At 44.8% G+C, this 13,478-nt stretch overlaps 1 protein-coding gene across 2 annotated transcripts in view; it reads left to right on the top strand.

Moving 5' to 3' along the window:
• Window positions 1-7,123, top strand: part of LOC307201325 (T-cell-interacting, activating receptor on myeloid cells protein 1-like) — a 56,704-nt gene extending 49,581 nt beyond the window's left edge. The window contains exons 2-6 of one of the 2 annotated variants that reach the window (XM_079950412.1): window positions 70-105; window positions 1,099-1,395; window positions 2,404-2,709; window positions 3,831-4,121; window positions 6,491-7,104. In XM_079950412.1, coding sequence (XP_079806538.1) covers window positions 70-105; window positions 1,099-1,395; window positions 2,404-2,709; window positions 3,831-4,121; window positions 6,491-6,600 — 1,040 coding nt within the window. In that variant the 3' untranslated portion in view covers window positions 6,601-7,104. Of the gene's footprint in view, window positions 1-69; window positions 106-1,098; window positions 1,396-2,403; window positions 2,710-3,830; window positions 4,122-6,490 lie in introns of both variants that reach the window. The other variant, XM_079950413.1, reaches the window with a different exon arrangement.
• The last annotated feature ends 6,355 nt before the right edge of the window (window positions 7,124-13,478 follow it).

The raw sequence follows: 13,478 nt of genomic DNA, 5'->3' as shown, positions 1-13,478 counted from the left end.
GGACCGGAGACCCAGTTGTGGTTCCTGCTGCTCAGCTACATTGCGCTAATGCAATCATCTCCTTTCCAGGATTCCTGCTGGCTGGACAGTGGCAGATCTCAGGGGGTGAGTCTCTTCGGGTGATAAATATGAACATGGGGCCAGGGGGAGATGGATGGGGGCAGAATGGGAGCGAACTGCAATGATTTCCCCCAACCAAATCGGATATTCTAGCATCTGAATGATAACCATAGAGGCCTACCAAAAGTTCTCTGATCTATACAAATATTAAAGGTACAGGAACATCCAATCCCTATTTCTTTCTCTCTTGCACGACAAAGCTAGAGTAGCTGCAGTAGAAGAGAGTGCCTTCTACCAACTCCTTCTGATAGGCCAATGAGGTGGCCTTATGTTCTGCATTACAGAGGACAGTCCTCTCTTTGAAAAGCTGTCCAAGTTAAGTTTTGAAAACCATAAGAAAGGAAAGCAGGAGGGGGTCTTGAAGTTGCCCACCCACCGTGAGCAGCTGAACAGTGGAATGAGCAGACACACAGCTCACCTGACCACAGTCTTCCCCACTAGGGTGGAAATAATGCATTTTCATTTAAAAAAGAGTAATTACTGTCCTACCTTAGTTCTCAAATGGAATCCGTTCTGGAAGTCCGTTCAACTTCCGAAAACGTTCAAAAACAGAGGCGTGGCTTCTGATTGGCTGCAAGAGCTTCCTGCACTCAGTCGGATACTGCTCTGGACATTCGGCTTCCAAAAAACGTTCGCAAACCAGAATACAGTACTCACTTCCGGGTTTGTGGCATTCGGGAGCCAAAACATTTGAGTCATAAGGCATTTGAGAAGCAAAGTACGACTGTATTTATGTGGATCTTCCCATATAAATTAGCATGTGGTAAAGTCAGGACCTTCTTTTGTCTTCCTCTTTGGTGAGACTTTTGTAGACGCTCCATCTTCCTAAACTGCATTTTCATTTAAAAATTAGTAATTATTTATAAATGTGGATCTTTGCATATAAATTAGCATGTGGTAAAGTCAGGGCCTTCTTTTGTCTTCCTCTTTGGTGATCCATCTTCCAAATCTCACCTTTGTTCTCCCTTTTCGGTCCAGGACAATCTTACCCTAAACCTTCCATCTCAGTGGTTTCCACAAATGTGGTCAGCCTGGGGGGAAATATCATCTTACGGTGTGCAAGTATTTACCATCAAGATGCAATCTACTATCTGCAGAAAGATTCACGATTTCCTGATTCAGCACATTGGAAGAGCAAGAGGGATGCATTTCAGATTGTATTTCAGATTTCCAATGCAAGAATTTCAGATGGTGGAACCTATACATGTAGCTATTGCTTAAGTTATGATCAACGGTGCTCATTTCGTAGTGATCCTGTCCAAGTCTTCATAAAAGGTGAGAGCCTGGCTTAGCCTTTTTATGCTATTTTCACAACTGACATGTAAGGGGAGGAAAGAGAGAGAGAGACATTATGCTGGCCATCAGGCAATGGGCTTTTTCCACCTGCCTCGTCCCTCCCTCCAGCCCTAGCAGCCTTTTCCAGATCATGACTTTAAGAACAGCAGAAGCAGCTGGGAAGAGACTTAAACAGCTATCTGACTTTTAGAAGATAGCTGAAGGCAGCCCTGTTTTGGGAAGTTTTTAATGTTTGATGTTTTAATGTGTCTTTAATATTCTGTTGGGAGCTGCCCAGAGTGGAAACCTAGCCAGATGGATGGGATAAAAAAAATATTTTGTTGTTGTTGTTATCAAGAGTTCTCCACTAGTACTAAATATTGCAGAAATGCCATGAATTCGACAGAAATGCCATGAATTCAACAGAAATGCCATAAATTCAACAAAATCTCTTAACCAGTGCTTTTCATTGAGGGGGCAAAAAGGTGCCAATACTGCGTGTCCTTAAGTAACTCCAGGAAAAAGCACTGTGAGTCTTAAATAAAAATTGCAATCACACAGTTAGATACACATGATACTCAGTGTAGATGCAGATAAGACCAATGATCCCAAATACTTGGTTCTTAATTCTTTCTACAGCGTTCATTGAGATAGGCAACAGAAATGTACAGTAACTCAGCTTATAAAATTCCCTGGATCTGCCACACTGAACTGCAGCAAACAGTAACTCCTTTCAGGAACCCGTCTCCCACCTAACCTGGCCAATGATGGGTGTTGTAGGTGTGTGGAAGGTGCAAGGTCACCCATCTCTAAACTGAAGTTGTAAACAAAAAGCTTAGAAGCATCAAGATCTTATGAACATTTACCCTCGGGATTTAACATCCTCGGGATTTTGCATTCTCCCAGAACATGCAAACCTCGCCCATATGACAGACTGTTGCCTGGGACTGATTTGAGAAGGCTGAACTGCATCTTTGAAATCTCACACTTGTTCTCTTCCATGTGCAGGAAAGCTGCATCCCAAGCCTTCCATCGCAGTGAATTCAGCTGAAATGCTTGCCGAAAAGGGGAATGTCAAAATCAGCTGCAAGGCAGAAGACTACTTACTATTCTTGTTCTCTTTGTATATACAAGTGGGTGCAGACAGGCAGCAGATAAAACTGACAGAGAAAACAGCAACAAAGGAGGCTGTGTTTGGCTTTGACAATGCCCAAGAATTCCAAGGGGGTCTCTACCAATGTAGATATTGCTCCATGGCAGCCTTCGTTGAACTGTGCTCAGATTTCAGTGACAGCCGATGCGTCAACAGAATAAGTAAGGTTCAAAATACATCCTCCTATTGTGACAAAAGGGTCTGAAATGGGAGTGTTCTGCATTTTCAGCATCTGTACATCCAGTGGAGAATTTGAATAGAATAAAATATTCCAAATAGGCTGGGATTAAAGGAGGGTGTGTGGTGTGCATGGCTCTGAGAGCCAAGTGTGGTATAGTGGTTAAGAGCGGTAGACTCGTAATCTGGGGAACCGAGTTCGCGTCTCCGCTCCTCCACATGCAGCTGCTGGGTGACCTTGGGCTAGTCACACTTCTTTGAAGTCTCTCAGCCCCACTCACCTTGCAGAGTGTTTGTTGTGGGGGAGGAAGGGAAAGGCAAATGTTAGCCGCTTTGAGACTCCACCGGGTAGTGATAATGCAGGACATCAAATTCAAACTCTTCTTCTTCTCCTCTTGGAAATTTCTGAAGTGAGGTGTTTGTAGAATTTTTAGTGTTAAAATGGAAAGGGGTCAAACCATCGCAAGAGGTGTTGAAATTTTGGGAGGTTGGATAGTTACAATGGAATGGTCTTGAGGGTATGGTGCACATTTTTATTCTTATTTATTTATTATTATTAGTTTGGATAGATGATAGATGATAGATAGATAGATGATGATAGATAGATAGATAGATAGATAGATAGATAGATAGATAGATAGATAGAGATAGATGCAGACTAGGAAGGAACCTTTGTCCTTCCAGATGTTACTGGGTCCTAGCAAGTGTAGCCAATGGCATGTAGGTCCGTAACATCTGCAGGGCGAATAATTCCCTACAACTACTCTAGACATTTTTAACTAAAGAAAAAACAATAGCAGTCCCTACGTACAACCATTTTTTCATAAGCAAAGAGCCATTGTTTGTTTGTTTGTTTGCTTGCTTGTTTACTGAATTTATCTACTGCCCTATACCCAGAGGACTCAGGACAGTTCACAGAAAAGATCACAATATATAAAAATAAAAACAATAACCCAATAACCCACACCCACCCCTCAAAAGAGCCACATTTTAAAAGGACATAGTTCTAGTTTGCAGATATTTCTGCTGATCTAATCAAAAGCAGCAGAGTGCAGGGGAAGTATATCAAGCCATACCATTCTCACAGTGTTTTATTTGCACCCAGATCCCAGCCTGTCCAAACCCTCCATCAAAGTGCTACCCGACGAACGTATTTCCCCAGGACAGAATATCACCATCGAGTGCCAGGGGCCGGAAGAGGGTCTGAACTTCTCCCTCTACAAATCCGGGGAACTGATAACATCACAGGTGACGGAGTCAGAGAGAAACAGAGCCGAGTTCCCTTTCTTCAACGTGGGGTTGGAAGACGAAGGAAACTACACCTGCCAATATCACCGCCGGGAAAATCCCTTTGCCTGGTCAGAGGCAAGTAATGCCACGGAGCTGGTTGTAAGAGGTGAGAAGATTGGTTTGGTACTTGTCTCTCCCCTGCCGCCCAAGTCTCGCTCCCTGTTGTGGAGGAGGCAGGAGCTTCAAGGGGCCTGAGACTCACACTGCAACGGAGGAGGGGAACCAGCTTCTTAGTCTCTTTCTGCACGACTTCTCTAAAAGCAGGAGAAAAGTTTCATATTTTGCAGTGATACAGTTGCAGTTGTTCCACCTTCCAAATACCAGCTCTCTTTCTTCTCCAGGAGAGCTTTCTCCAAAGCCTTCCATCTTTGTGAGGCCCAGTCCTCTCATCATCCCTGGGCATCTCCCAGGGCACCTCTGCTGTGCAGCTTGCCTTTCCCTGACAAGAGTCACATCCCACCTGTGTTCTTTGCCAACTAATCTCCTGAGTAATGGCATAAATGCAGCCCATCGATATTCACACACTGAGTTGCACGTGGGTTTCTATATTCCGCAATAGCATGCAAATCTTTCCCATTTTACAAAGCCAGACTATTGTGTAAGATCAAAGGATTAAGCACCCCTCTTTTTCTCTTTCTCCCCCTGGATAAGCTTCTCCCAAGCCTTCCATCTCAGTGAGCCCAGGTGAGGGGATTGCTTTGGAAGGAAATGCCATCATCCACTGTAAGACCGAAGAACAGCAAGAAGCAGAGTAAATGATGGATTCTCTTACTTCTACAGCATCCTGCCTCTCTGTCTCCTGGCCTCTCCAACTCCCTCTAATTCTGAACTGCCCTCGGCCCCAAACTCTTCCTGCTCACAGTCGGCTCTTCCTCCCTCTGACCACTCCTCATTGTCCCACCACCAGTCCCCTGGCTCTGAGCCATCTTCCCATGGAGGCTTCCTTGGGGAATGCTGGTGCCCCCCACCTCTCCTCTGCATCCAGACAGTCCATGAGTCTTTATAAAGATACAGTGGTACCTCAGGTTAAGTACTTAATTCGTTCCGGAGGTCCATACTTAACCTGAAACTGTTCTTAACCTGAAGCACCACTTTAGCTAATGTGGCCTCCCGCTGCTGCTGTGCCACCGGAGCACGATTTTTGTTCTCATCCTGAAGCAAAGTTCTTAACCTGAAGCACTATTTCTGGGTTAGTGGAGTCTGTAACCTGAAGCGTATCTAACCTGAAGCATATGTAACCAGAGGTACCACTGTATTGAACAACACTGGGCCTGTGAGCATTAAATGCCCGTTTACAGATAGTAAACTCAGTCTTTTACAGCAGAATACAGCAGAAGCAACTGTGGTTGGAATAGTAACATCAAAGTTTTTATTTATAAAGCAAATAACAAAACAATAAGACGACTCTCACATCCATCTTCTTCAGCAGAGGAGCAGAGAGAGAGCAGAGAGGGAGGAGACATTTAAATGATTCCCATACTCATACATCAATTAAGTAATTAAAGGCAACATGCAACATTATGCAATGTGAGAAGGAGACATTACAATATTAACACCCTCTCCCTTTTCATGGTAACATTGCCTTATCATCTAGTACATCTGTAACATCTGTACATATAGACCCAGTTGTTGTTTATTTACAACCTTCAACAACAAATCTGTGGATATTTCTTAAATCTGGGTGGGGCTGGTATGAGGGAGCTTTCATCCTGAAGGGATGATCAGTGCCTGTTCGGACCTTAGATTGTCTTTTGCCTTCCTGCTCAGCCTGCTACAATTTGCGTGTTTTGTGTCAGCCAGCTAGATAAGATAGTTTTATTATTTTTTTGGCTTCTGAGCAGTCCTAAATTGTGTAATCATGTGAAGTTTTTGCTTTTAACAAAGTCTTGTTTTTAAAAACAACGGGTTTTCTTATGAGAACTGACTTTGGCTTGAGTTACTGAGCCTCCCAGCTGACCCCCAGGCAGTGCTGAACCTGACCTTCTGCTCTCTTCAGCCAGGACCACCCAATCAATCCATTGGTCAATGAAATTTCAAGCCCACATTATGGACCAGTAATTCTGAACGGAACGCCCAGCAAATGACCAATCATAAACTGACCACTTTTGGATGCTCCTGCAGTGACTTAAAAAACTGAAACGCAGCATGTGTACCTGCCACCTTCTTAGCAACAGGGAGCAACTGTGACAGTGGAACTCTGAGTAGGTCCACTGCTTGCAGACTTAGGATGCTTTGTATCATCTCTCTGGTTCTAGTCAGAAGTAAAAGACAAGTGGAGTAGATTAGAAGACTGCTTCCATTGGCAGGTAGATCCAGCAGGCTGTTCTTATGTTCTTAGAAATCAGAAGTAAGTCCCACTGAACTCAATGGGGCTAAGTATGCTGAGGGCCACAGCCTTGGTGTAATCTCCCTCCTCACCCTGCCTTCATCACAACCAACAATTGAGTAGTAACTCTTCTCTGTCTCACTCTGCAGCAAACACTTTTACATCCATAGAGATCAACATCCGCCTGGGAGTTGCTGGCTTGGTCCTGCTTTCCTTGGTGCTGATCGTGGCTGAGTTCATGTGCAGCAGGCAAGGCTGAGAAGCTCTGACTCGACTCAGTTCCACAAGTCAAGACCCTTCCATGAGGCATCCGAGACAAGCAAAGCCACAGGAATTCCATAGAGACTGGTTTCATTTCTTGTTCATCTGAAGGCCAAATTTCTATTCTGTGATAACACCAAGAAATCTTTTCGGAAGGGGCTGGGGTGGGGTGAGAATACTAGAGGCTTCTGTTTTCTGTGCTTTTTTTGAGCTTTTTTACAAAGTTTGGACAGGGCCTTCTTAAGCATTCCCCCCCCCCTTTCCCAGAGTTATCAACCTCTGTTTTTTAGTGAGGGAACACAAGCAGCAGTGGAGGAAGCCTCTTGAGACGGGATGGCGCTGCCTGTGCCGCACCCAGCTTTGTGGGGCTGGAGGAGGCAGGCAACGGCTGGGGGGAGGCTCCTCCGGCAGTGAAGAGGCAGAGGCTAGATGAGGCACCTTCCAGCTCAGCTGGTCGCTTTGTGGTGCGGTGGCTACAGCAAGTGGAGGCTCCGGGTGTGGCGCTGCTTGGGCGCGGAATGGTGGAGGTAGGTGAGGGCGGTAAGCGGGCCGGGGGAGCCAGCCCTGTGGAGATCTGTGGCGCCTGATGCCCAGCTCAAAGACAAAGACAGCTAACAGGAGGGGCACCACGCGTGCCTGCGCCTCAACCTGTTGGGTGAGTGAGCACACCGAGTGAGCGGGCCTGGCCTGAGCGAGAAAGAGTGTATGGCTGAGCGTTGGCTGGGTTTTTTCCCTTTTAGCCTTCTGGCACTCCGCAGAATTTGGCGCCTACAGGCTAAAAGGGAAAAAAACGAGCCAACGCTCTGCGGAAGCTGGGCATGCACCTTCCCTCACTCAGCACGCTCATTCAGTGTTCCCGGGACTCTCACCTGGCACCCTCCAAAACTTGGCACCTTGGCGCCCCGCACCACTAGCATCTATGGGTAAGACGGCCCTGAGTCTGGAAATGAAATGAAATACAGTGGTACCTCAGCTTAGGTACTTAATTCATTCCGGAGGTCCATTCTTAACCTGAAACTGTTCTTAACCTGAAGCACCACTTTAGCTAATGGGGCCTCCTCCTGCTGCTGCGCCACCGGAGCACGATTTCTGTTCTTATCCTGAAGCAAAGTCCTTAACCCAAGGTACTATTTCTGGGTTAGCGGAGTCTGTAACCTGAAGCGTATGTAACCCGAGGTACCACTGTATCTCAAGTTTAATTGGCAAAGGCAGAGGACAAGGTGTGGTTTTTTTGTCATAAACAGTTTATCGTGTAGCTGGTGTATGTGACCATGTGGAAGGGTGTGCAAGGGGAAGGAGTGCCCTTCCAGATGCCCTAGCGTGCCCTGGGAGACTTGCTACACTTGCTGCTGCAATGGCAAAAACTAGTGAAGAAAGAAAAAAAGGGGGTAGAAATTCCTCTGCTGTCCTGAATTTTGGGATGTAACCCCCCCCCTCATTTTTTAATCCATTCTAGAAATTGTGGGTGGGAAATCCAAATGAATATTTGAGTTAGTACAAGGTTATTTTAACAAAATGCAAAGCGTGCCCCCCTAGGAAGAAGCACGGGCAACAGACAAATATCTCACATTGTTGGAGAAGTGCTCAGATCCAGGCCTGGCTTCCTCACGCCTTTCACAAGGACCAACCAACCTCCGTTTCAATACAGTCTGTTCAGATGATGAGCTCCTCTAAACAGGGGCAATAAAAAGATAGGAGGAGAAACCTGGGAGGTGAAGAAACAAATCTGTCTTTAAACATTTCATACCCAACAGAGATCAGATTGATGAATGGGCCAAATATGCAGAAAACTGCTTGAACCCACACTTTCTAGGTGTGGGATTGCAGAAGTGAGGGAGAGCCCTCAGCCTAAACCTTGTCTGCCAGTATCACCCCCATAATCTTTTCCAGCCAGTCTTTCCTTGTAGTTTCAGGGACTCCATTCCTCCATTCCTCCATTCAAGTCTATTGAAATTGATGTTTCTCTTCCTTCTGACTCAAAAGATGTGTCTCCCTACAACTCATCAGAATAATTCTAGGCAGATCACTTTCAGTATGATCTTCTGGGAGTCCTCTCTTGTTAATAATTTAGATAAAACCACATGTTCATATGAGATTATGATGTAGTGGATCCCTTTCAGGTACACCACCAGCTTCTGGTCATTCCACATAAGCTGGTCACTCCATTTCCAGATGCCTGAAAGAACTGGTGTTAAGTTCTTATTTTATTTTTTGTAAATAAAATTTTATTGGTTTTACAATTTCAAATTCAACAATTATTTTCCATCCAAAAAAAAAAAAAGAAAAGAAAAGAAAGAAAAAGAATGAGAAATACAAAATATAAGATTTTTTTTTAAAAAAAAAATCTTTTCAGAGGTTGTCTTTAACCTCCTGACTTCCCTCCATTTCCTTTCCTAGTTCATTGCATATATATATATTCTGCATAATTAGACTTAAACCTCTTTTTTTCTTATGCTTGTTATTTTATCTGAATTACATACCATCAGTTTTCATTGTTTCAGTTCAAATTTCCTTCCGTAAACTTTACCTTATTTTAACTATTTGCAAGTGTTTACCGGGGGTAGGCAACCTAAGGCCCGGGGGCCATATCCGGCCAAATCGCCTTCTCAATCCGGCCCGCGAATGGTTCAGGAATTGGTGTGCTTTTACATGAGTAGAATGTGTCCTTTTATTTAAAATGCATCCCTGGATTATTTGTGGGGCATAGGAATTTGTTTATATTTTTTTTCAAAATATTGTCTGGCCCACTACATGGTCTGAGGGACAGTGGACCAGCCCATGGCTGAAAGGGGTTGCTGACCCCTGGTTTAGTCAAAGCCTGCCAATGTTTCTACTTGTTTACAATATTTTTTTACATATACTAAGGTTACCAGACGTCCCCATTTCCTGGGGACAGTCCCCGGATTTACAAATCAATCCCCTGACAAAATCCATCTATTTAATAGGAAATTGAAAAGTGTCCCTGGACTCACTGGAAAAAATGTGGTAACCTTAACATATGCAATAAACGCATTTATTGTGTTAAGTTCTTATTTAATCCCAGGGCAGCTCTTGCTGTTCTGGTGTTAATGTAAATAATATTGCATATGTATGTAAAAATAAGGGACGCAGGTGGCGCTGTGGGTTAAAGCCTCAGCGCCTAGGGCTTGCCGATCGAAAGGTCGGCGGTTCGAATCCCTGCGGCGAGGTGCGCTCCCGCTGCTCGGTCCCAGCGCCTGCCAACCTAGCAGTTCGAAAGCACCTCCGGGTGCAAGTAGATAAATAGGGACCGCTTACCAGCGGGAAGGTAAACGGCGTTTCCATGTGCGGCTCTGGCTCTGGCTCTGGCCAGAGCAGCGATGTCACGCTGGCCACGTGACCCAGAAGTGTCTCCGGACAGCGCTGGCCCCTGGCCTCTTAAGTGAGATGGGCGCACAACCCCAGAGTCTGTCAAGACTGGCCCGTACGGGCAGGGGTACCTTTACCTTTACCTTTTTATGTAAAAATATTAGATTAATTATGGGAAATTCATATTTGGTAAATGTGTAGGTCAGTATAATATATGAATTAAGGTATGTGTTGGGTTGGGGAGGGGAGGGAGTGTGCTTGGAATGTTGGAAGTGAATGGTGATTGGCTAGGAGTTTGCAAAGGAGTTTGAAAGCTGATGGGAGAAGTTTGGAGAGTTGGCTGAGTTTGGAGTTGAGTTGCACTTGGATCGAGAGCTGGATGTGGACGTGGAAAGAGTATTTGGATAGTAGCATGGCTGGTTTGGTAGAGTAGGGTCGCTATTGTTGTACAAAATCACTATACCGCATGCACATATTGGGATGCACGTAGATAAATACATCTCACCCACAGAAATAGATAGCCATTTCTATAAATTCCACCATTCACTCATGAACCCCATTTTATACAACCTGGAGTATTATTCCTATGAAATCCCAAGCCATTGATTTACATTACAGACAGCGCCTCCACAGGCTACCAGCCTTACAGCATCCCGGTCATTTGACAGCGCTAACAAGCTAACTTGGCTTGTCTGTCAACGCTGTGGGGTGCCCAGTTGAAAGAGGAAGGTATTGATTTATGCCAGATAAGCTCTATCACTGGTTCTCCTATGCAATAAATGGAAACACACCTTTTTTAAAGAGGAAATTAGATGACAAAACGAATGGGAAGTTCTTTCCCGCCCCCGCTCCCTTTGTGAACTTTTGCAGCTGATAAAGATCCCTCTTCTCCCTGAAGCTACCCTGTAACCCAATAATAGATATTTGCAACTATGTCTGGAATAGAATCACAAATGTAACTTAATTTTCAAACTGAAAGTCACTGTAACACATGCAAATCACAAATGTACGTTTATTTGCCAAGCTGATAGACATTGTAAACCCTCCAGGGAAACATTGAAACATATCTTCCTCTCGCTCAGCCTCCAGAAACATGAACTGCTAGACTTCTAATCCACCTTCAGAAAACTGCTCTTTCACTTGTAGGCTCACCTCACTACAGAACACTTCAGATTTTGTTGTTTTGAGTTTCTTTAGCTCATCTTGGCCTGGTATGTTAACAAGTCACAGTTTGACATAATATATTGGGTGCTTTACATCTGCAGGGACTCAACTTTCTTCTTGAGTTTCAATTCCACCTTTCGCTGTGGGGCGAGCACTGAACAACAACAACAACAATAATAATTTTTTATTTATACCCCGCCCTCTCAGGCCAGAGCCGGGCTCATAACAGCTAACACCAGTAAAATTACAATAAAAACATAATGGGGGATGGTGAACCAATTTAAAATATAGGTTAAAAATACAATTTAAAATGCAGCCTGATTTTAATAGTAGTCCATAGATCAAAACCATAAGGGGAGGGAAACATAAGGGTCAGACTGAGTCCAAACCAAAGGCCAGGAGGAACAGCTCCGTCTTGCAGGCCCTGCAGAAAGATGTCAAGTCCTGCAGGGCCCTAGTCTCTTGTGACAGAGCATTCCACCAAGTTGGGGCCAGTACTCAAAAGGCCCTGGCCCTAGTTGAGACCAACCTAACCACCTTGCGACTTGGGACCTCCAAAGTGTTGTCATTTGTGGACCTTAAGGTCCTCCACGGGGCATACCAGGAGAGGCAGTCCCGGAGGTACGTGGGTCCTAGGCTGCATAGGGTTTTAAGGGTCAAAACCAGCACCCAGTCAGCAGGAGGAGCATAAGTATTGTGGCAGCAGCGATAGAAGAGGCAGCTCCTTTTCTATTTGTTTGAAAGGGAAAGTGCAGCAGCAGCAGCAGCAGCAGCGACCACTGCAAAACTCTGGTCTCGGGCCACAATGTTTAGCCTCAGCATCCTGCTCTGAGGACATCCCCAGTATTTGAGTGTGGTCTGTCTTGCATCCGCTTAGATGTGCAACTCTCTCTTCCTCTGTCCCAGTTCAAGAAATAGCTTTCTCTCTCTCTCTTTCTCTCTCTCTTTCTCCGTTTCATTTCTGCCCTTACTGTTCTTTTTGGTTTCCTTAGCTCTAGTGCTATTCTTAGATTAATTACTGTCAGTGCTCAAAGGGGAAGGAAAAAAAGGAAACAGCCAGCCTTAGGAAATACCATCCTACCTCATTTGGCTTTGAGCTCTGATGAATACTTTCTTTGAATATTTTACTCTCCAACCTAGTGTGCCTTTTCCTTCCCATTCTTCCTTCCTGCACCCCATACTTTCAGACAGCAAACCTGCAGGAAAGGTCCTTTTCATTCGACTTATGTACGGTAGCCTGTCTCTGCCAGCAATTTCTGGGGAGTCTTTTTAAGCATCTCACATGCCTCAGGCACCAAAAAGCCCTCAGAGGCCTGTTGGGAAGAGAGGGGGGTGGCAACAGCCAGACTTGGTCCCTCACCATCATCTGTTCCGTTGTTTACCACCTGCCCTCAAGATTGTGCCCAAAAGTGGCTCACAGAATATCAAGCAAACAATAAGTATAACCATTCAAAACATATTAGAAAATAGAAATTAGAACGTCAAAATCAGTCCATAAAACCATAGTGTAAAAAACATGGCTCAAAAAAAAAAGCAACCCTATTTTAAGGGCCTAAAATTATCATTATATAAAACAATATTAATAAGCCAACATAATTAAATAACTGAAACTGAACGGGTGAGAAAATGATATCAACACAAAAATGGAAGAAGACCATAGAAATCATCACTCTGTTCCAGATCCTGTTCCTGTATCCAACGGTTTGGTTACGGGGCTCAGTCTACACCATCCAAGGATCTCACCCCTGCTCCCAGTTGCAGCTCCTTGGCTTTTATGTAGGGGGGTCCTTTGTCCAACATTATCATGGACTTTCTTAGCCAAATGGCAACCAGTAACTTTCCTTCCACACTCTCCCACCAAACTACGTACTGGTGAGAATCCTCCCTCGGGCTGGAAGATGGACTGTTTCTCTGCAACCACAAAGACTTGGATCGGTTGCCGGGGGAAATGATAGTAGAGATTTGTCACATTTCAAGTACAGTGGTACCTCGGGTGAAGTACTTACCGTAATTCGTTCTGGAGGTCCGTTCTTAACCTGAAGCACCACTTTAGCTAATGGGACCTCCTGCTGCCGCCGTGCCGCCGGAGCTCGATTTCTGTTCTTATCCTGAAGCAAAGTTCTTAACCCGAAGCACTATTTCTGGGTTAGCGGAGTCTGTAACCTGAAGTGTATGTAACCTGAAGCGTATTTAACCTGAGGTACCACTGTACACCTCAAAACTACCTTATGCAAAACATAGAAATGTAGACTACAGTCGTACCTTGGAAGTCAAACGGAATCCGTTCCGGAACTCTGTTCAATTTCCAAAACATTTGGAAACCCAAGCGCTGGTTCTGATTGGATGCAGGAAGCTCTTGCAGCCAATCGAAAGCTGCGGAAGCCC

The sequence above is a fragment of the Podarcis cretensis genome (assembly GCF_951804945.1).
Source record: "Podarcis cretensis genome assembly, chromosome: 13".
NCBI classification, from domain to species: domain Eukaryota; kingdom Metazoa; phylum Chordata; class Lepidosauria; order Squamata; family Lacertidae; genus Podarcis; species Podarcis cretensis.
This window is presented reverse-complemented; position numbering and strand designations above follow the sequence as displayed.